Raw genomic sequence first — 23,513 nt, 5'->3', positions numbered from 1 at the left:
GAAATCCTTCTAGACTGAGACAATTTTTTCCCCTATCCAGAGTGCCCCATTTTTGGTGAGCTGAATTTTCCCCACATTAAAAATTGACCTTGTGTCTAATTTTGCCTTGTGGGGAGGAAAGTAAATAAGAACATTTATAAATTGACTTCCCAGTTGATTTTAGTCTTTATCCCTCTTTCTTCCAAATTCATCCTTATCACTACCGCCCATATTTTCTTTCCTGATATATGACGCTGCTGCCTCATCTGTTTTACAGTTATTAACCCCAACACTTATTCATTCTTTCAACCAACAAATTCTCTTCTTCTGTACACATCTCCCTATATTGTGCAGATTTCTTCTTCCTACGAGCTAATCAGATCCTAGCTTGTCATTAAACTCACATTGTACATCCAACATTTCATCATTTTGCTTCATGAAATGCATATCTTTAATTTTCAAAAGAAATAAAAAAAAAATGCCACCATCATCTTGTAATTGGAAACTGGTTTGGAATAAATGGATGAACATTGTAATGCTGAATATACATTAATTGATTTAATTCTGCAAACAATCTTTTTGACTCCATGGTTTCCCATTATATTTTATAGGCAACCCTTGTTTTGACTCCATGGTTTCCCATTATATTTTATAGGCAACCCTTGCTACATAAAGCTTGTAACAGGTACTTGTTTTTATGTATGATTTTCTATTGATGCAAACACACATCCGACAAATAGAGTGGCTTAGTGTATAAATACAGTTCTTCAAAACGGCCACACAATAATTTTCTAGCTACACAAACATTTGGGATTTAGGAGCCATACAAATCAGATGTCCTTTTGCTGTCTAACCAACTTAACAACCTGCAATGGAATCTGATATGGAGCATAACATCATATATTTGGTGAGGTGTACTATTGTCTGTCTTTAATTGCTTTTCAGTTCAATCAAAATAAAAAAAATATTTGTTTTATTACATAACAATTTTTGGCTCTTTCTTCTTCACTTCACGTGGTCATTTCATTTAACAGCTTTTAATATGGAGGCATTAGCATCATCAAACTCTACAAAAAGCCTTTGGTCTACACTCATCTTCATTCATTTTGATAATCTATACTAAAAACTGGACCAATGCTACTAAACTATTGTCAACCATTTTAAACATGCCCTTTTTTGTCACATGTGATTCTTCTGAACCAATCAGAGCCTTTTTACATCATCACTCTCCTCCTTCACTATTTAACTCCATTAATAAATTTGCATATATATTTATCTTTTGGATAATAAAATATAATCAGATATGAGCAATGAATGATGAGAGTTGGTTATTGTAACTTCATTCTCATATTTATAAAAAACATACAGGAGGGGTGGGGGGGGCTTTGCATGGTTGTAAAATATGCTTAGATATATTTTAATTTGTCCAGATTTCGTATATATTTTTCTAGAGTCGTTATTTCAAAAGTAAAAAAAAGTATTTGGGTGTCATCAGCTAGAATCGAAACTAAAACTGTAGCATCCAAAGCTGGTGACGTTACCACTGTATCAATGTGACACGCATATAAACTGATTAAAAATTAAAAATAAACTAAGTTGAATGTACAAAATGTATAACGATTTTTTCAATTTTGACCCCTTAAAAACTATTTTAACCAACTAAGAACCCATAAAACAATAGTAAAAACATCCAATCCTTTGAAGAACCTAGCGCCACTCTGTGACTTTTAGTTTTGGAAGAGATAGAGTTTGAAAATATGGAGACAGACTTTTATATAACAAATAAGACAGACTTTTATATAACAATACACTTTTAGATTTTAGATAGATTCTTGAACTTTTGTTTCTATAGGGAACACATGTATACATTGAGTTTATACATATAGAGAGGAGGTTAGAATCTTTTATTAGAACTTCCAACAAAAAAACTATCCTCTTATTATGCAGTTATAACAAATTCTAGAAACTTATAAAAGTCTTTGACTTTGACATGTAGATGTTTGAGGTCCAGGTTTTGGACCTGTTCATCGTTCCAAGGGAAAAATTTCCTAGACAACTTTGTGGCATGCGTGGCACAGAAACCCAGGAATTTGCACTTCCATTTAGGAGGATGGACAATATAAACTCGGCAGCAATCTCCAATGGGCGTCAAGTCTGCTTTTGAATACGTTTACAGTCTGTTAAGAGATGGAATTCTTTTTTTGTTAAAACCATATTTCTATTTATTGTTTGGAGATATTCCCAAGTAACAATGTCACCTGTCACATTATAAACACATACGACAAGATATTTCTGCTGCAGATCAGGCAAAATCCTAAATAAAATAACGAAAGTAATTTTTAAATTACCTGGTCCCACTTCTGTCTGTGAACAACTCTCAGCACTGCCTCCCAGTTTCAGCAGGGGAGAGGCAGAATTACTCAAACTGAGGACCTGTGAGTTGATGGAATCAGTTGTTATTGCAGTAGGCTGGAAAAGAAAAGAAATACTTTCATCAATGTTAAATGAAATCAAAAATTGAGTTAATTACAATATTTATTGATCCATCAAATATTCAAAACAAGGAATTAAAATTCTTAATTCTTAACCCATAGTTTTTCAAAGATAAGCTTTTTTTATCAGCTGATAAAAATCAGTAAAAACTGTATTATTGGTGAGCATAAATGTAAAAATATATTTTCATTTTCGTCAAAAATTAAAGTCAGTATAACACCATGTATGAAAAAAATAAAAAATAAATTAAAAAATAAGTCCATCAAATTAAATTAAACATTTTATTTTATATAAAATGCAGTAAAAAAAATAACAAATTAAAAAAAAAAAGAACTTACCAAAAACTCATTTACACTGCCATTTTGATTTCCATTTCCTAAATGAAAAAAAAAATAAAACAACCATGAAAGCAATTGTAAAAAGTGATCAAAAACTTAATCAAAAAATTAGTTTTTTCATTATATTATATTTAAAATGTTTAGTCTGAATTAAATATAATCTATACTAGAATTTGAAAATATATATATATATATATATATATATATATAATTAATTGATTGAGACACTATTTAATACACTAATAATAATCAGGCCATCTGAATCATCACTAATGAAACCTTAAATAAAACAATGAATTTCAACCAGAACAAATAGAACACATGTAAATAAATAAAATACACATTCATTTTGTTTTATAACAATAATTTGAATATTTTATAAAGAGCAAAAATTTTTTATGAAGCAACATAATAGTTGTCACTGCTGCTGAAAACATAAAATTAGTTATGTGTATATGGTTATATATATATATATATATATATGTTTGAGTAGGGTAAATTCCTAAACTAATTGATTTATGATTTTTAAAACAGTTGCTAAACTAATAGTGGCTAATATAGATTATATTTCATCTCATGCACAGATAACTTCAATATTGATGAAACTTAAGCCATAGATATTAGACAATAATTAATAAGGATTCTCAAAATGTCAGTTTCTTGGAAACTTAGCATGTATGCTAAGAGGCATAAAATTTGAAAATTAAAATATTTCTGGTTTGTATAAAAGTTGATCAAAATTAAGCAAATTCCCCCAATTATAGACATTTTTCTAGAATTAAAATAATTAAGATTTAACGTTTACTATTCGGCATCATTTTGTCAATATATTTTCTGCCTTGGTCAATGAAGGAGAAATCTTCCAAGACCGAGGCAATTTTTTATTTTGTCCCAATACAGAGTGCTCTATTTGTGAGGGAGATGTTTTTTCTCTATGTGTCTAATCTTTTGTAAATTTTTTTTAATTAAGTTTATTACTTTATAAATTTCTAAGATTGGTTTTAATGTAGGGAAAATCCAACTCCCCACAAAGGGGCACGGTGGATAAATTTTCCAAAAATAAAAATTGCCCATCCCTCCCAGCCCCCCGCTGAAAGAGGATGGTTAAGATACTGACAAAATGAATTTTAAAAACTCAAATGTTACTTGGTTTGTTTTACTTACAGATATAAAGTTTGTAAAGTTATTTTTTTTAGTTTAATTTCACCCTTGTGGGGAAACAAAATAGTTCATTGATTTTTCGAGTTGTATAAGCTTTCAGTATCCTAAGTCCTAGTTTGCAAATGACTCTATTTTTACAATTATTTAATTTATATTAAAAGTATTATAATTCTAATAAATATGTAAGTTGAATACATTTTATTAACTTAAACACAAATCAAGAGTTTTGTTGTATTTACAATTGTCTCTTGATTTCACCATTTCATAATTTGTTTATTCTTCATGCACCTGTCTTCAAGTTGTTGATGTGCATCTTGGGTAGCAACAATTCATACTTCTCACTAGACCAAGACACAATGGCTGACAAAGACGTTTCATTGCATGTTGTGTAGCTTCTTGTGAAGGGTGGATTACATCGGTTTGGCACCCAATCAACCAAAAAGTGTATTTTTGCCACACTAACAAAGTTATCAGCTCCAAATGACAGAAAAATGTCTGAGCATAAATATGACAATGTCTGGTTTCTGAACAAGAGCATGGGATCACAAGGTCTAGCCACTGTGTTCTAAAATTCATAATGATTGGTTAATTAGTTTAGGAATTAATCCTGTATACAAAAATATATAAACAGATCTAACTTTATAGAAATAAAAATCCAGTGTTTGTCAAATGTTTCAACCTATGAAAATAGATATCATATAGGAATAAGGTAATAATTTGTTGTTTGCTTATTACCTTATTCCATTGATATCAACTCATTCTACTATTGTGCAATTCACAGTCACAACTCAAATAATTCATTATAACCGGTTTCCTTACCAGTTATAATTGCAACCCTATTTTCATCTGTATTTGATCCATTTATATTATAAGAGACATTACTGTTGATCTCTTCAACTGACTGGACTGAAAAGAGAGAAAAAATATTGAATAACAATAGAGGACAAAACAATTAAAATGAGATTGAAAAGTGAAAACCGCAAAAAAAGTTTGGGTAAGGGTAAAAATATTTGATTGAATAAGCCTTTGAATGATACATATTTCTCAAATTAAAACTCATTATATTTCAAAGATAATTAATTTGACTATTTTTGTCATCAGAGAAAGTGACTGAAGCTCAAATGAATTTTAATTTTAAACAATGGAACTTATACATCTTTTATTTAAATATCAAATAACAAAATGTAAAGATTACTAAACGTTTATAAAACTTCAATTTTGAGATGGCTGCACTTAAAAATAGTTTCCTTTTATTTTCATTACAATAAACATTCAATACAACAAATCAATACAAGCGAAAGAAATTTATTTTGACTACTATGTTCATCATGCTTATTATATACGCAACGTTTCAACCGATATAACTTATGACATTCTTCAAGTGTATCTTTTCAAATTTGAGAATCTTTATGCTGAACTCAGAAACTTGTATAGAATTTTTAATTGGACTCTTTATTTAATCCATAAGTTCAGTTTGAAATTCTTTTTGAGTTTGATATAAAGATTTCAAAATTTGAAAAGATACACCAAGCAAAACATTGTAAATGTAACAAGCAAAACTTAATCCAAACCATCAATCCCTGTCTAAAAGTTTGAAAACAAAAATAAATTGACAAACAGACAGACAGGCATGCAGATAAATAATAGAAATTTAAAAACGGCTTTACTTCATTTCAATCAAAACTAAAGTCGAACATGCAAGACAATCAAAACTCTTCAAACAGCTTCACATATTTATTAAAAAATAAAATTAAAATAATTTTCATTTTTTATGTAATTGTGAAGATTTACTAAGTTTATAAGACAAATGCATAAAACAGAATAAAAAAAGGCACATGCATTTACATCTGTTTCCTAATTTACAATATGTTTAAGTTTTCACAGTGTATTTTATTAGATGAAAAATAATAACATTGGCTTTACAAAGAAATGAGAAAAATAGACAAAAGAAAGAAAAAAATGAAAAACAGTTTTAGCTTTGAAATGATTTTGCAAATGATTATTAAAAATGAAAAAACAAAAAAACAAAAAGAAAATGAAAGTTTTTCATTACTCTCATTATGTAGTGTAACTGTTTTACAACAACTTCAACTTGTATACATCAAATTGTCATATTGGTTTGTGACTGTCGTGCATGTTGTACTGATTTTGTTTACATATTGTGATTACTCAAAGACTATTGTTGTTGTATTAAAACTAGCTGATATATCAATCTAGGTAGATTATACTTCATAATAATTATGCAATTAACAATTTTGGATGAACCCAATCTAGATTAATGCACGCTATTAAAATTATATTGGATTTCATTAATTATGTAGATAGATTAAATCAACAGGTGAAAAATAAAAAAGTGACATTTTAAACTATTCAAATGAGATCACAATAAATGCATCCAGAAGTATTGAAAGAAATCTATCTGAATTTAAACTTACAATTATCTATATAGCATGGACGATTGTGTTGGTGTCATACTGCATATTAAATTATTGAGATTTAGTTCTGGTCGAAGAAAGGGAACTCCATACATGAGAAATTTATAACCATATTGAGTTTGTAACTATATTCTGAGTGGTAGATACATGCTAGCCGCTACAAAGTGGATAAAGTCGTTTTCATATACTGAATAGAGGAAGGAATAAATTTCTAGGCAGAAATAAAATTATTTGAACATGCGTTCTTGATTATTTTTGATTAGTCAACAAATTTCTCAGAGTGTTCCTGTTAATGGATTTCACTTGATGTATGGGTTGTATGTATTTTGGAGAAGGTCCTCTCAATTACAATTATTCCAAAAATTAGAACACTCAATATTTTGTAATACGGAAATGAACAGATATTCATCATAATCCAATCATGCTAGAGTCTGAGATCTTCATGACTCTCATTGCCATCTCACTCTCTTCTCCATTGAATCAGATTTTCAATAGATTTAGTGTGGGACATTTATTAGTTACTTGATCTCACTGAACTACATCTGTTTTGGTATCCCCAAAAACATACAGATTACATGCATGCTCTTATTTTCTTAAAATTGATGATGAAAACTAAAATTGAATTACAATATTTATTAATTCAAACAAAGAATAAAACTAAAGAATGTAGATTCTTACTCCTTAACCCAAGGATTTTCAAAGATAGGCTCTTTTCATCGGAGGAAAAAAAATCAGTAAAAAAATGTATTACTTGTTATCATAACTTTGAAAAAAATAAAATAACTAAGGCATCAACAATAGAATTAAAGAAAATTAAAATGTCAAAATAAAAGTTCAAGCAATTAATGAAGTTACACTCTATAAAGTCCAAATGAAAGAATCTGCAATCATGGATCAGAACGAAGTCCAAAAAATCAATTAATAATAAAATGAATGATCCAGAAAATATTCAAAATATTCCTAGGGAATAAATTTCTTGCTATTATGAGTTAATAAATATTGTAATTGATTAAATTTTTATTTTCATCATCAAATTTTTTGCATTTTTAATTGCTCTATCTAGTATATTGAGCTTTCTATTATCATTTCGATAGGTTCTAATATAAAGATAATATTTATCTTTGAAATTTTATTCATATTATATTTTATATGAATAAAATAGACATTTTATGTTTATTATTTTATTTGCTGATCATGGTTTTCAAAATCCTATCACACTTACACATATCAGATTAAATAGACATTTTCCCCAAATCATGTTGTTTTGAATTTTCATTTATTTCTTGAGTTTGTCATTTTGTGAGAGGATTACAAAACATGTGTACAAAGTTTGATTAAATACAGAAGACACATCGGAAAAGAGAGATTTGAATGGCAAAACAACTCTTTTCCCCAATCAAATATACAATATCATATCTCATAATAATTCAATGTTAAAAGAAAATGATACTCAAAGACAAAAACACACGCACAATAAAATAAGAAAAAGAAAACAGTTTGATATAAAACTAAAATTATAACACAAGGACAAAAAGAGAACAAAATATTTATAGAAATGCAAATAATTTGAAAATCGTGTTCAGAAAAATTAGGATAAAAGCAACTGAATCAAATTCTATAAAGAGAAAAAGGCAATACTTGTATTAAAGAGACAGACATGTTAAAAAGAAAAAAAAAGAGGCAGACATGTTAAAAAGAAAAAAAAAGGATAAAAGTGGGCAGGCAATCAGATGGTTTAAGAATAGCATGCTGAAAGAGAAATTTGAAAGAAAGAAAAAGTTAATGTCAAGAACGAATATTTGTTTTTGTCAAATAAAATAATCTCAATATGAAGATAAGAGAAATATCAAAAATGAAGCCAAATTAATTTAGGTTTTTCTAAACTTTTATTTAATTATTTCCATTTTGATATTGGGTTTATTTTTTAAAATATGTTTGGCTTTGCCATTGCAGTAAAATAAGAAAACATTATAAGAAAGAATTAAATTCCTTCATTATTTAAATATAAGATTGTTTATATTCTGATACTGCCTTAATTAGTAAAAATTAAATAAAAGACATTTTAAAGAATAGCTATACATATTGATTTTACATATAAGATTGATTTTGAAGACATTCTGTGTGTGTGTGTGTGTGTGTGTGTGTGTGTGTGTGCATGCGCGCACTTTCAATCTTTGTTTCATTAACTACAACTAGATATACCTGGCATTTCAATCTTTGTTTCATTAACTACAACTAGATATACCTGGCATTTCAATCTTTGTTTCATTAACTACAACTAGATATACCTGGCATTGTCTTGGACTCAATAAAAACCCTTCTGTACTCTTGCTCCCATCCCTGAACACCATTTACCATTTTCATGTTTCAATTTCAATAATTTTCAAGTTATAAATGAATAAAATAAGCATAATAAAATATCATGTTACCTTCGCCATGAATTTCAGCATGAAAACAGATCCCATAATATTATTGTACAATCTAATGCAAAATAAATTCCACTATTGAATTATTATGAATATTCATCTCATTAAAAAAATTATTATGAATATTCATCTCATTAAAAAAATTATTATGAATATTCATCTCATTAAAAAAATTATTATGAATATTCATCTCATTAAAAAAATTATTATGAATATTCATCTCATTAAAAAAATTATTATGAATATTCATCTCATTAAAAAAATTATTATGAATATTCATCTCATTAAAAAAATTATTATGAATATTCATCTCATTAAAAAAATTATTATGAATATTCATCTCATTAAAAAAATTATTATGAATATTCATCTCATTAAAAAAATTATTATGAATATTCATCTCATTAAAAAATGTGTTTGATCTTCGTTTTCAATTGCTCCCTTGACATTACAAAAATAATTACAATCATAGCAGAAAATGACCAGGTGAAATATGGCCAGCAGATTCCTTTCTCATAAGTAAATACAATAAAATATATCCAAAATAAGTCACTTCCATTTCACTTTCAAATTTGTGTTGAACACCTTGTAATGTTTGCATAATATATCTCTTCTTCTAAAGTTGTACAAGCAGCAAAGTGAATGCCTGCCTCTTCTACGTGCTGTGTGTTTTGGATCGTTTTTCTCTTTTATTCATGTTAAATTCACTTATTCGTATCACCCATCATCACCGTCGTCATGAATGTTAAGGATTTGTGCTGTTGTGGACGCATCTTAAATTTAAAAGTTGTACAAACGGCGAAGCGAATGACTGTCTCATCTACGAGCTGTGTGTACTTGATTGTTTTTTTTTTTAAATTTATGTTAAATTCATTTATTCATACCAACAATCATCATTGTCATCACGAACGTGTGTATATGCATATGTATGTACATGCGTGTGTATGTGTTTATATGCATGTTGGCATGTGTGTGTACATGCGTATGTATGTTTGCGTACATCTGTATGTATGCATGTATGTGTGCATGCACATGTTTATTTCCATGTGTATGTAAGGCGGAAAGGGCTCTCGTAAGCCATGGTGAAGGCAACCCCTCTAGGAGAAGCAAATCTCTGATTTAAAAAAACCATAAAGCGGGAGACCAGTACCCGCATTAAGCTGTTTTGCAGTTTGACTTGTTGCTGGCTATCTTGCTCTTGCTTGTTGCTGGATCTCAACATTTTGAATCGAAAGAGAGACTTAGCTGTCATACAAAGCTAAAACTCTGTAACATCATCTTTGTATAGATACTCCCTCAGACATTTGTCTATAAAAAATAGTCCTGTGACAATGGAAAAGTTGTGACGCGTGCAAGCCTGAAATGCTGGGAGCATGTAATAATTGATCTGCCATCATTATACGTATGTATGTATATATGTGTATATATATATATATATGTTTGTGTGTGTATGTATGTGTATGCATATGTAGGTATAGGTATATATGCATATGTGTGTATATATATATATATATATGTTTGTGTGTGTATGTATGTGTATGCATATGTAGGTATAGGTATATATGCATATGTGTGTATATATATATATATATGTTTGTGTGTGTATGTATGTGTATGCATATGTAGGTATAGGTATATATGCATATGTGTGTATATGTATGTATGTGTATATATATATATATATATATATATATATATATATATATATATATATATATATATATATATATACCAATGACCGTCTTCAGTATCATGTCTGCTTGAGCATGTGAATTAACTGGCAGGACTAAAAAGTCATCTTCGGGCACATAGACTTTCACTGACTGAGGGAGTGGCACTCGTCTGACAAGACGTTGCAATCATCATCATATATCTTTTTTACATTTCTTAAATGTCAACACTTTCTAATTCATAGACTCATTATGGAATATTCAATTACAATAACATTTAATTCATCGAATATTAAGTCCAATTTTGTTTTTAATTCTTTACTTTAAGAGCAAGATCATCAAGAAAATATTTTTGTACAAATAATTTAGGATTTCTAAAATTGATATTTTATATTTTTCATTTACAATGAACACTATAGTGCAACAAAATCTAATAATCAAAACACATCTTTTCTAATTCTAATGCATTCATCATGTCATGCTTGGAAACTAAAATCTACAGTTTTGTTAATTACCATCTACTGAAAGTTAAAATCCTAGTTCAGATGTTTCAAAATTCTACCATGACAAAGAAAAGTAAGAGCATAGTAATTTTAAAACCAAATATATTTGAAGCATCTTAACCTAATTAATGCTAGTTGGTTGGTTGTTTTTGTTTTACGACATATCAACCTTTTTCAGGTTATTTAATGCCGAATCTAGTTATTTTGAGGAACGATTTTTAATGGAGTATATATTTTTTTAAAAGTCAGATTCTATTTAACCCATAGTTGGGACCCTAACAGGTACTACCACTCCGGGTCAGAGTGGACCTGGGAGCAATGGCAATTAAAGGGTGGCTCCACAACCCCCAAGGCCCGCAAGGTGGGGCCTCACCATCGGATATAGTTTTAGGTTATATGCATAACCAATTAATGCTAGTAGCTGAACGGAACATATTTAATATGTTGTCACTCAAATATTACATCTTTTCAATATTTAATATGTTGTCACTCAAATATTACATCTTTTCAATATTTAATATGTTGTCACTCAAATATTACATCTTTTCAATATTTAATATGTTGTCACTCAAATATTACATCTTTTCAATATTTAATATGTTGTCACTCAAATATTACATCTTTTCAATATTTAATATGTTGTCACTCAAATAGTACACCTTTTCAATATTTAATATGTTGTCACTCAAATATTACATCTTTTCAAACAAACAACACAGATTTCTTAATTGACTTTGTTCTGAAAAGGATGTTTTTTCATTAAAAAATTAAAAATAAATCATATTTATTTCTTGCAAAAATAATGCTTGTAACTTTTCTAACATTTTTACTCCAATATTTGAAAATATTTCAAGTTTCTGGCAGATATACCAGTTATTTATTCATATAGCAAATCATTTTTTTACATTTAAAGTCCTGATAGTTTAGCATTAATTCAGTCTCATAATATTTTTCAACACTTTACAATTTTGATCTCCATTTTATAGCTTTCTTTTCCATGAAGAGGTAACATGATTCATAAATGATAAAAATCTGACCAAAACATGATGTTTCAAAATTAGAATAATGATTATATCAAAATTAGAATAATGATTATATCAAAATTATAATATGGGCACAATAATATTAAAATTAGAAAAAGGACGATAATATTTAAAGTATAATAATTACATAATAATATTCTCCTAATTTCAGGGTTTTTTTTGGAGTATTTTAAAATATTTTAGCTTTGTATGGAATTATATCCATAGTCATTAGACATGAAACAAGCAGGATTCCTTTAATTTCAATTTCTTATTAAGCTTGAATGGCAAAAGAACTCAAATATTTTTAGAAGCAAAATTAGAATAAGATTCTAGACATAAGATTTAGTATCATATTTTGATTTTAATCTTCATAAGATTATATATATATATATATATATATATATATATATATATATATATTATATATATACACACAAAGACACACAAACAAAGATCATTCAGCATTGCACAGTTGTCCAATATCTTGAACATAAAGAAGCAAAGTATTTGTAATATGCAATAAATTCAGTGGTAACTTTTAATTTAGCAAATTCGGTTTTATACCCAGTAGCAAAATTCTATCAAATCTTGTACTTATTTGATTATTTAAGATAAATGCATTTCACTAATAAATTGTTACAAAGAAAACAGTGGGTGGGTCAGGTTAACTAACTCTTTCTGTTAGAAAAAAACACTACATTTGTCATTTAGCAGAACATCCATGCCCCAAACAGATTTGCCGCCACATGTAATCAGCCATCAAAACTAAAAATCACTTTACCTGATATTTATCTATGTTAAAAAAATTATTTTGGTTTGTTTGTATTTTTCTTTGAAAGTCGACAATGCTAATTAAACAAAACGATCTGCATGTTTAAAGTGCAAATCCACCATTTTTTACTGATGTTTAAAAAGTTTTTTTTTTTGTTTTTCCTTCACAGTTGGCAATGTAAACAAAGGAAAATAAAGAAAAATAAATAGAAAGATGGATTCCAATTAATTTATTAATAAATCAACAAACTATATATGTTTCATGCTTAGTTGATAAATTTATTTCTGGTCATAACATCCTAAATATATTAATCAAGTTCTTTTGCTTAAATCGCCTTTCAAATATTCTTAATAGACAAAATTAGTTGTTATTCTGAGACACTTCTCTACATTTCTATTATTTAATAATTTCAATATAAAAATGCTATTTGTTAATTAAATCCCCTTTTTTTTTCAAATTGAAACAATGTTTTTGTTTTTTTTAAGAAATATGTATATATTTTTTAGAAAGTAAATACAGATATTTTGAATTATTAATATAAAAAATGTTCAGCTAAGACCTAGTCAATTTGAAAGTTTGTGGTTTGTTTTTATTTGGAAAGATTTGAGTGATATTCATTATGCACTCCTTTCCACTGCAAGAATAATTCCATATTAAAATATTAAACAAAAATAAATAAGTAGAGAAAAATGAAGACAAGACACAAATTCAAATAAGTAGTTTAAAACCAGGCATTCAAACTAAATTTCTCGTGCAGCAAATTAAATGAATCTATTTCAGTTCAAGTTTCAATTATTTCAAAGATTATTCTATGTCAATGATTAATTGAATAAAAATATTAGTCAATTAATTTTTTAATTTTAATAGAGAATAATATATGCAATAAATTAATTGTTAGGATGTACAACAATGAACAATATTTACTTTGCAAATAATAATCATATTAATAAATAAATAAGAAGAATAAGAATAAAAGAAGAATAAGAATAAAAGAAGAATAAGAATAAAAGAAGAATAAGAATAAAATAAGAATAAAATAAGAATAAAATAAGAATAAAATAAGAATAAAAGAATAAGAATAAGAATAAAAGAAGAATAAGAATAATAAAAATAATAATAAGAAGAATATAGTTTAATAAACTTGGTTGGTTTGTTTATTGTTAAGTATAAGTGAATGCCTAAAATGTATTAAATCGTCTTACAAAAAAATACACACCTGATTGATTTATAGATTTAACTCTCGGTTAATATTAAATTATAAAGAAATATCAGTGATTTTCAATATGGTGGATGTGTCTTCTTTACACTTTTACAGATACAAGATTTCTTAGTGATGCATTATGGTTAAATATTTTCTTTATATAAGATTTTTATTTTTGTTTGAGACAATTTTTTGTTTGTCTTATTCAAGAGTGCCCCTCCATTTTTTACAAAATTTGTAATTTAATTTAAAAAAAATTATTTTATCATGAGTCCCAGATGATGTAAGCACGGGATGAGCACCAATTCATTTAGCTATGTGCTCACCAATATACATCGATGCCCCTGTTCAGTCTCAAGAGACAATAGATACCCCTTGTAGGGGTAGCTGCATGTAATTGTAAGGCAATGGTTGAGCAATCCCAAACCACCCCTCTATTGTTTGAGTCTAGTGGCAAGAAGAAATGCTAGACAATTGGAAACAATACTGAGATAAGCAGACTGCACCTGGAGTTCCCAAATGGTCACTCATTTTAGTACTGACCAAGCTCACCATTACTTAACTTTAGTGATCTAACGGGAACTGGTGTGTCAACATGATTTATGCTTATAAATCAATTTTGTCTTTTTTGCCTTTTTGTGTGACAAAATTCTTCTTATTATCCCCCACCCTTTATGTCGAGTTTTATTTTGTTCAGACATTTTCTCTTCACTACCAAACCAGTTCTGTAGATGTACCTTTGAGACACCATGCAATCAGGCATTTGCAACATGATGATCAATGCTGACCTCTACATATCGGGATGTCCACCTTTTTAATATCTTTACATGTTAGGAAGGTTTGACATGCATGTTGCATAATATGTATAGTATTACATGTGAGCATAAATACATCCTGGTATATTATAAGCATGGTTTTACTTTCATTTTTTGTTTGCCTCTTTTGTTTCTGTGTAAAAACAATTAAGAAAGTGATAACATCAAAACTCACTCAAATCAACCATTTATTATTCAAAGATTGTATTGCTTATATTTCTAGTAGTGTTATCAAATCCAATAAAACTTATATTAAATGAATAAAAGTCTTATCATAAAACACTAATGTTGATTAAATGAGTATAACATAAAACCCCAAGAATTCATGCACAAAGTATAGAGGGAGATAAAATGAATAAACAAAAAATTGTTTCATTGTTTTGATATTTTGATTATTAAGATACAAATAATCACTATGAAGTTAAAAATTAGAAAGAAATAATATAAAGACAAATTATACTGCAAAAAATGCTCAAAGGTTTTTACAAAAGTGAAAATGTTTAGTAAAACAAAATGGTTAAACATCAATATCTTTTTATGAATATAATTGCATTTATGCATATAATGGTTTTAGATCAGATTTAATATAAGAAACTGATGTTTGTATTTTCGGAATGTATAGCATAAGTATAATTATTAAATTTTATGAACTCCATGATTAAAGTCTGAACTCACTTTATCTATATACACATACTTTATTATATAAACACTAGGAAATTCATTAACTTCATTAAGCAAAATTATGAAACTGAATACCAATGTTAAGTAAAATGGTAAGTTCATTAAATTAAGAAATATAACGAACATAAAATATTAGAAATAAAACCATAAGTTAAAAACACTGACTCAAGATTTATAACAATGCAGAAAAAGCAGAACGAAGATTTCACTTTGATTTATGGCTCCACTTTTGTATTCCTTTTTGAGGAGGGTGAGAATGTCTCAAAAAATTGTGAAAGAAATTACACCATTCAGGATATTTTTATTTAGTAATAAGTCTCATATTTATTGATTTGATACACACAAGATTTTTTTAAAAAAATAAGTAGATTTTGTGAAGATTTGTAACTGAAATACTGTCTTTGTTTATACTTACACCATTCCATTCATACACCTTCATAAATACCTATATATCTGTTTACCAGTAATGTTTCAAGCAAACTACTTTTGTCTTTTAAATAATTAAAAGTTAAAATGATAAACAATAATAAGTCTAACTTTGAAAACATAAAAAACAATAAATGAAATGTAAAATGATTTGATTAATTTTTCATGTTAAAGTAATTAGTATTTCTTTAAATATCAGCAAATTAGTGTACACACACAGGTAAGTATAATTGCATAAAACATTAGTAATTAATGAATAATAGTTGTAAATAATGTTAACCAAATTAGAAGGATTAGCAATTTTAATTTTTAGATAGAAAACAAACTAAATATTAATCAAATAGTTGAACTTTTGCATCATTTTCTGAATGCTAATAGATGCAATAAATGTTTGCATGTTTGTTCACCAAGTGAAGATGAGTTAGCAGATTTGAATTCCATTTGTAAGGACTCATTTTCCACTGCAATTTTAAAAACTATTGAAGTGTCTTGGTTGAACCAATTTAATTCTAATTATTTTCCATGTTGCATTATCTTCTCTTACTGATGCTAAGTCAATTTTCCACTCAATATTAATTCTTTTTGTGACAAAAAAAAAAAAAAATCATAAAGACAAGAGTACTTTCAATAAAATTTGTAGTGATGTCATTGCATCCTACCAATTAATTTTTTTCCTCCAAAATTATTAAAATAAATATTTTTCCAATAAATTATTTTTAAAAGATTTGTTATAATCTTCTAACTTAATCCTAAACCTAAATGAAAGCCACTCAGACTATTAGTAGTAAAAAAGTTTTGTTAAATCCCCTAAAATGTTAAGAGTGCTCAAAAATGGGGGATCATTTTACATCAAATTTACAAAAATTAATCCCCATTCTAAAATAACTGTTTTTTAATCCTTATTTCCACTAACCTTTTTAAACGGTTCACAAGTAATCACCTAAAAATGTAGAATCTAATTGGGAGAGGGGGGCAGTGGGGGTGGTAATGATACAACAAATGCTGTTAATCTACAATTGTACCAAAAAGCATTTTTCTCATTATGGTTTTATTATTTTTATTTAAGATATAGTAGTAAATAGCAATACAAAACCCTAAAATAATCAAAACAAAATTGCAGCAAGAATATTCAAAAATACATTTTATACACCCAAACACCATCAGCTGACAAAGAAATTATTAAAGCTGATGAAGATAGAAGAATGCGTTGATTAAAACATGGAGTTCAATTGTTTGAATAATATTTGGTACGTATGAAATAGGGGAAAGACAAGTTATGATTGTTAATTGGAGAAAATAACTTGATCATGCCATATCAGTTTTGTAAAGATCATTGAAAATAAAAATTTAGACACAGGAACTAAAGACACTTTTTGCTTCAACAAAAATGTATGGGATATATTTTCCTGCTATTTATAATTAAAATGGTAATTTTTCAGAGTTTAAACTGTATATGTGCATAATGTGAATAAATGATATAAAATTGTTTAATTCAATTTTATTTAATCAAACATTATTTATGAAGTAATCCCTTGCCTGTTAAAATACAGATTTTATTGATATTTATTTATAACTGCTAATGTCTATCTTAAAATATATTAAATGGATATTTTGTTGCACTGTTAATGTTGATTGTTCTTTGCATTGCTTAGAATACCTAACTCATTTGCATAAGTATTCTTTATTTCAGAAATAAGAATTACAGGCTGCATAAGGTAATTTCACACTAATTTCCATATTCTATAAAACCAAGATTGCTTAAAATATAAATTTATTTTTTTACAGGACTGACAGCCAATTATATTTTTTTTTCAGATAAAACAAAATACAAATAATGGCAGAAAAGAGTGACCACTATGGAAGATGTGATGGACTTCAATTATTCCAAGTGGATTGTCTATAATAATTATAAGAAATTTGAACATGTAGTATCTGGAAATCCAGAAAATGCGGAAAAACATGATTGTAAATCTGATTCTATTGAGACTGAAGATTTTGAAGAGATGGTCAAGCAGGTGTGTTGCTGCAAATTTAATTAAAGAGGTAAGAGCCTCTGTAATTTCCTTGGTAAATCAGATGACAAATAAGCAGGAATGCATACAAGATTCAACATTATGGGGCAATGGTTCAATTCAAACTTTAAAAATGATTTTATGAAAGGACACAAAAAACAGGTATGTAAAAAACATTGCTCCCAAAACTTGTGATTTGAAACAATATTCAATATATATTTCATGATAATGCTATGATAAATTCATGTATGATTTTGTTGTAATTCAAAATGTGTTTCTGAGCTAAAAATGATGAATTTCTTAAAAAAAATTATGGAAAATATAGAAGCATGTAAATTATAAATGATAGCATAATTTTAATATTTTGGGCAGTCATTTGCACTTTATTAAAAAATGTACTTTTAAATAAAAATTGAAACTTATGAAAAACTGGATATTTATAACTTTAAAATATCACTCATTTCAAATATTCTTTGATTTCACTACAGGTGTGTAGCAAACTCATGTGAAATGATACATTTGAACTGCAAAGAGAATTTTTCTTCTCTGCCGTTATAGTTTACAATGTGTATCTTTCATGTACTTATTAAACTCAAACACAAATGATTTGACTAATTCACAAGAAATTTTGTTAAATGTTTGCATACATATTTTTTCCTTCTTGTTCATTTAACATGTTTTTCCACATCACATGTCAGTACCAAGTGACTTGCTACATTAAATTCTACCACTTTTGTTATCACTTGTGGATGTGAATAAATATTTTATAGACAGACATGAAAGTTTAAAAAAAAAACACTATATTAAAATCCTGCATTTACTGAAAATATTTAATCTAATTATTATTGTTAGTTCTTTTGCTATTTACAAATTGCCTTTAAAAAAATGAGTTATACAATTTTTCTTATTAAAATAAAACTTTTTGAATTAATAACAGAAAAATCAAATTGATTGTTTTGAATGTTTTTTAAAAATTTCTTTTTTAAAATGAAGATCAAAATTTTTAGAAAAATGATTTATCTTGATAAGTCTGAGAAAAATTGTCTTGTAATCTTTTTCTTCCTTAACTTTCTTTCCAAATTTCCAAATTTTTTAACCAGATCTTTTAAAAAAAAGATGTCAATGTTGATAGATGTGAGACATTAACAAGACTGATAAACTGTATCATTTAGGATTGACCTTAGAATTCTAACCATTATTCATAATTTGATTGGCTAAATTTAGCAAGTAACATTAATGGTATGAACCTGTTAATGAATGGTATGTCTCTAGTTATTTATAATGTCAAGTGTTTTTTAAAGTAAAGTTTTATTTAGCATGACATTTGTTAAAAAAAAAAAAAAAGTTGCTATAATAAAAAAGGGTTGAGGGAGCAAAAGAATTGAATAGAGAAAGAGATAGAGAGAAAGAAGATTCTGACACTGCCCCTGTTGAGCAGCTTTGTTTATTTGCTCACTTTCTATGGCAGGAATGCTGTCCGGAACTTTTTGGAATGGTTCTCTCTCGTTTTCTTCCTGGAGAGGAAGACTTTGAAATTGTTTGCACTTTGCTAAAACAAAAAGTGTGGGGAGTAAAGTTACCGGGGAAAGGGGAAAAACAGATAATAGTGGCAAATAAATAGTTAGACATGATTTTTTAAAAACGCAATTTGTTGAATGAATCTGAAATTGACTAATTACTGGGTCAATATGTAATAGACACAATTGATGCAAACATAAATATAAACATTTACACATACATACATATACATACATACACATACATACAAATGTAGATATTTAATAGATAAAGATTCACCTGGTAGAATGCCAAGTGTCGGAGTTTATTATGCTGTTCCAATCTTCATAATTGGAAGGGATTTAACAGTTGGAAATCTTGGCCTTGATCAGCTCTTAAACATTTGGATGAGGAAGAAATAGTCAGCCACACCCATCACAAATTTAAATCCGAGATCTTATCTATCATTTATTGATATGTGCATTCTTTTGGCTCAGAACAAAGTGTAGTATGTGTTCTAATATACACATCTTTTCTGTCCTCAATCAGTGAAGGAGAAATAATTCTAGAGGCGATTTTTATATTTTTTTGTCCCAATCAAGAGTGTTCGTTTTTGGGAACCTGTATTTTACCCCCACATTAGAAACTGTCTAACTGCCCTCGTGAGGAGGCAAGTAAATAGGGATATGTTGCACCAAAATATATAGCTTAGCAACTAAATTTAAATTCAATCTTCAAATCTCTCTTAAATTACAAGACTTTGCTAAGAAATCAACAGTCTACTTTTCATATTGGGTTCTATCTGACTGAGATCATTCCCCTGTCAACCATCTCACAAATAATTGCATCTATAACTTTATACTAGACATGAAAACTATTGATTACTGGCAAGAATTAAGTAACAGAAGGCATTTGTTGATTCAATTTGATATTCCCATCTCCGGGGAATATTTCATCAATCAAGTTGGTTTTATTTGATAAAAAATAAAACACAAATTATTTACATGTTTCAATCTGTTATCTCCATGTTGATTGTTGTTATATTAATTGACAACATTTTGATTAAAATATACTTTGGTTTTCTTCAGGTGCACCTTTGTCATAGTTGCTAATCTGTCATTAATTTTGAACAAATGTTTTTATTTAATCTACTTAGTTAATTTATCTAGTGTTGCTTTAAAAGAGATTGAACTTGCAACCTCTAATTAGAATTCACTCTAGAATAACTTATAACCAACATCTTTATTCAATAGGCTATTACTATTCAGTAAGATAATCGAAAGTGATTTTTAGAGGATTTATAAACTGATACTTTTTATTGTTTTCATTATGAAAACAATAAAAACAAAAAAGGTTTGTTTATAGATCCTCTAAAAATCATTTTCGATTTTTTTGTAGAAAACAGATTCTAATAATGATTTGATATAAAAATTATGTTTTAATTAAAACTATATCAGCAAATTACAAGTGGATTAAGAAAGTGTTTTAATGTTTATGAAAGAGAGAATTCAAATTAAAAACAGGACGAAAACACAATACATGCAAATTCAAATTATACATAAACACACACGTTATGCATGTACTAATGGCAACTCAAGGTTATCTTTGTCAGCCCATTATCATTTATAACAAAATATATTGTAGTTATAACAAATTAACGAATTACAAACACTTTGATATTTTAATATTGCTATAATTCTATAAAAGTAAACATCTTTAAAAATAATTAGTCATGTATCAAAACGAGCAAGAACAAATCTTTGATATATTTGTCTATGTATTGCCCTTATTTTTTAGTTGATTTCCTTAAACCAAAATGGCAGATGTTAAGAGTTTAGTTTGATTTTGCTATCTAGCTCATTTCTAAGAACACACATATTTATGTTCAAGCCCTACAAAATGTCATCTTTTTTTAACTCCTACATTCTGCTAAAAACATTATATTGAAATACCTCATTTAGAATGGACATTTGAAAACAATTTGTTATAATAAATATGTTCTTTGATAAACAGGGTATAGAAGTTATTTTAGATTTTGAAAAAAAAAAAAAATGATGAAATTAAAGGAAAATATACTGCATATTAAGTGTATATCCAGTTTGATCAGAGCTGTAATTTACACAGATAAGATATTAATTTTAATTTAATTTATTTTTTTAGCTTGAACTTTGATTTTTTAGCTTCAAATTTACTTAGGCTGTCCAGTTAATTGTATTTCATTGTTTTCTTTCTTCTTTAGCTTGATAAGACAAAATTCTACTCCAGCCTATTTTGTTTCCTTTTTACCTTTCATATGAACAGTACAAAGGAAATGTATCTCAATTTTTAAGCACAAAGGTAAAACCCAACTGAATGATTTTATTGCCTAAGTGGATATTTGAACATTAAGCCTCAACTTCCCCCTCCAAAGTTGCCATTGAAACATAAACAACATTCATGTTCATCCATTGAAACATAAACAACAATAAAAAACATTTTATAAAAGAACATTAGAAAAAAAATCATTAAAAAACATTGTAAATTATTTGTCTTGATATCAGATTCATCAGCATAATAGACCTCATGTTTCAGTAGAAAATATAAGAAAACAATTTGGAATTAATGTAAAAACTTTATAAAAAAAAACAACATAAAAACAAATATATATAATGTCTATAAAAAATCTTCCACTGCAGGATGAATAGATATGAAGTCAAATATGGCAAATAACTGTAAAAAAATTCTTGTTGACCTTTAAGAATTTCAAACAGACAACATTTTATTGGTTACTTCAGCCTTGGGAGGGAATATCTTTATATATATATACCTATATCAATATATACCTGTTTCTTTTTTTTCTTTCTTTTTTAATACAATGCCCCAACACCCAATTATCACTTATACAAGCAAATATATACTTTTTATAATGAAACTGAACAAATTTGGGAGAAGGATTACCAGACAATCATTATACTCGGCATTGCTGGAGAAGTAGTAACAAATTTATTTCTAACAATAATAATTGATTTTCTACTGTTATCACATGCACGGGAAATGTTACTGTAAAAATAAACAATAAAAAAACTAATCAGGTAAAACTATTTAAAACAGATATAAGTGATATATAAAATTGTATATAAATGAATAAATGTGAAACTTTTTTCGATTTATCATATCTATATTACCATCAAAAAGCACTCACTGTTACTTGAATCAATATACAAATGTTTTGAAATACTGAAATAAGGTAGAGAGGAAAAACACAAACAGCTATTTGCACACTTAATTTGTATAACTATAAAATAAAACTTTCTAGAAAATATCATGTTCATTAATTTTAAAGAGTAACTTAAATGAAAACTATTAGCTTTAAATTCTACCATATATTTATATTAAAGAAATGTAATATAAGTTATATATTTAAAAAGAATCCTAACAATTAATAGCTGAATCGTGTGTATTATTTTGCTTGTAAAATATAAATCTGTTCTTTAATTATATTATAGGAAATTAACTGTTTTATACTTTTATTAAGAAAAATAACTAAAAATATATCCAAATATTCAAAACTTGTGTAGCTAAGAAATAAAAATGTAACCCATTTGAATATTGATTCAAACCCAACAACTGACAATTATTTCTATTTGATTAAATTTGTAAGTATAATTTCAAACAAGAGTTAATTAATAAGATGTATTTTTGTAAAACTGATATGCAATTTTAAATTTTCCCAACTAAATTTTAGAAGTAACCATTAAAAGCATCATACAATGTTGTTTTGAGAATGCAATATTAAAAAGATTAGAAAAACAAAACATGTTAGAGAAACAACGAAATGACCAATTGCAATTCAAAGTTAGAAAATTGTTAGTCATGCAGCTAATAACACTGCAAATATAACATTTGAAAAAAATGAATATGAAAGTTGTGAAATATGATTTCCTATTAAAAATTAATGTTTAATGATCATGATGAGACACATTTTATGTCATGAACAAGTACCTTTATTATCCATTTATTATTGTTTGTTCATTGCAAGAGGTTTAGAATATTGTTTTTCTAACAAAGAAAATATTAATTCACATCTTTGTAATGAAATT

At 27.3% G+C, this 23,513-nt stretch overlaps 1 protein-coding gene across 11 annotated transcripts in view; it reads right to left on the bottom strand.

Annotated features, from left to right (window-relative positions):
- Positions 1 to 23,513, bottom strand: part of LOC145293795 (sodium-dependent phosphate transporter 1-A-like) — a 263,709-nt gene that overhangs the window by 9,062 nt on the left and 231,134 nt on the right. For 7 of the 11 annotated variants that reach the window (XM_080140353.1, XM_080140352.1, XM_080140350.1 and 4 more), the window contains 4 exons: positions 19,394 to 19,486; positions 4,791 to 4,877; positions 2,811 to 2,848; positions 2,328 to 2,448 (listed from right to left, as the gene is read on the bottom strand). In XM_080140353.1, the coding sequence (XP_079996479.1) occupies positions 2,328 to 2,448; positions 2,811 to 2,848; positions 4,791 to 4,877; positions 19,394 to 19,486 (339 nt within the window). The remainder of the gene's footprint in view (positions 1 to 2,327; positions 2,449 to 2,810; positions 2,849 to 4,790; positions 4,878 to 19,393; positions 19,487 to 23,513) is intronic. The other 4 variants (XM_080140361.1, XM_080140357.1, XM_080140360.1 and 1 more) reach the window with 1 other exon arrangement.

The sequence above is a fragment of the Euprymna scolopes genome, chromosome 15, assembly GCF_053919585.1.
Source record: "Euprymna scolopes isolate OS-2025 chromosome 15, ASM5391958v1, whole genome shotgun sequence".
NCBI classification, from domain to species: domain Eukaryota; kingdom Metazoa; phylum Mollusca; class Cephalopoda; order Sepiida; family Sepiolidae; genus Euprymna; species Euprymna scolopes.
This window is presented reverse-complemented; position numbering and strand designations above follow the sequence as displayed.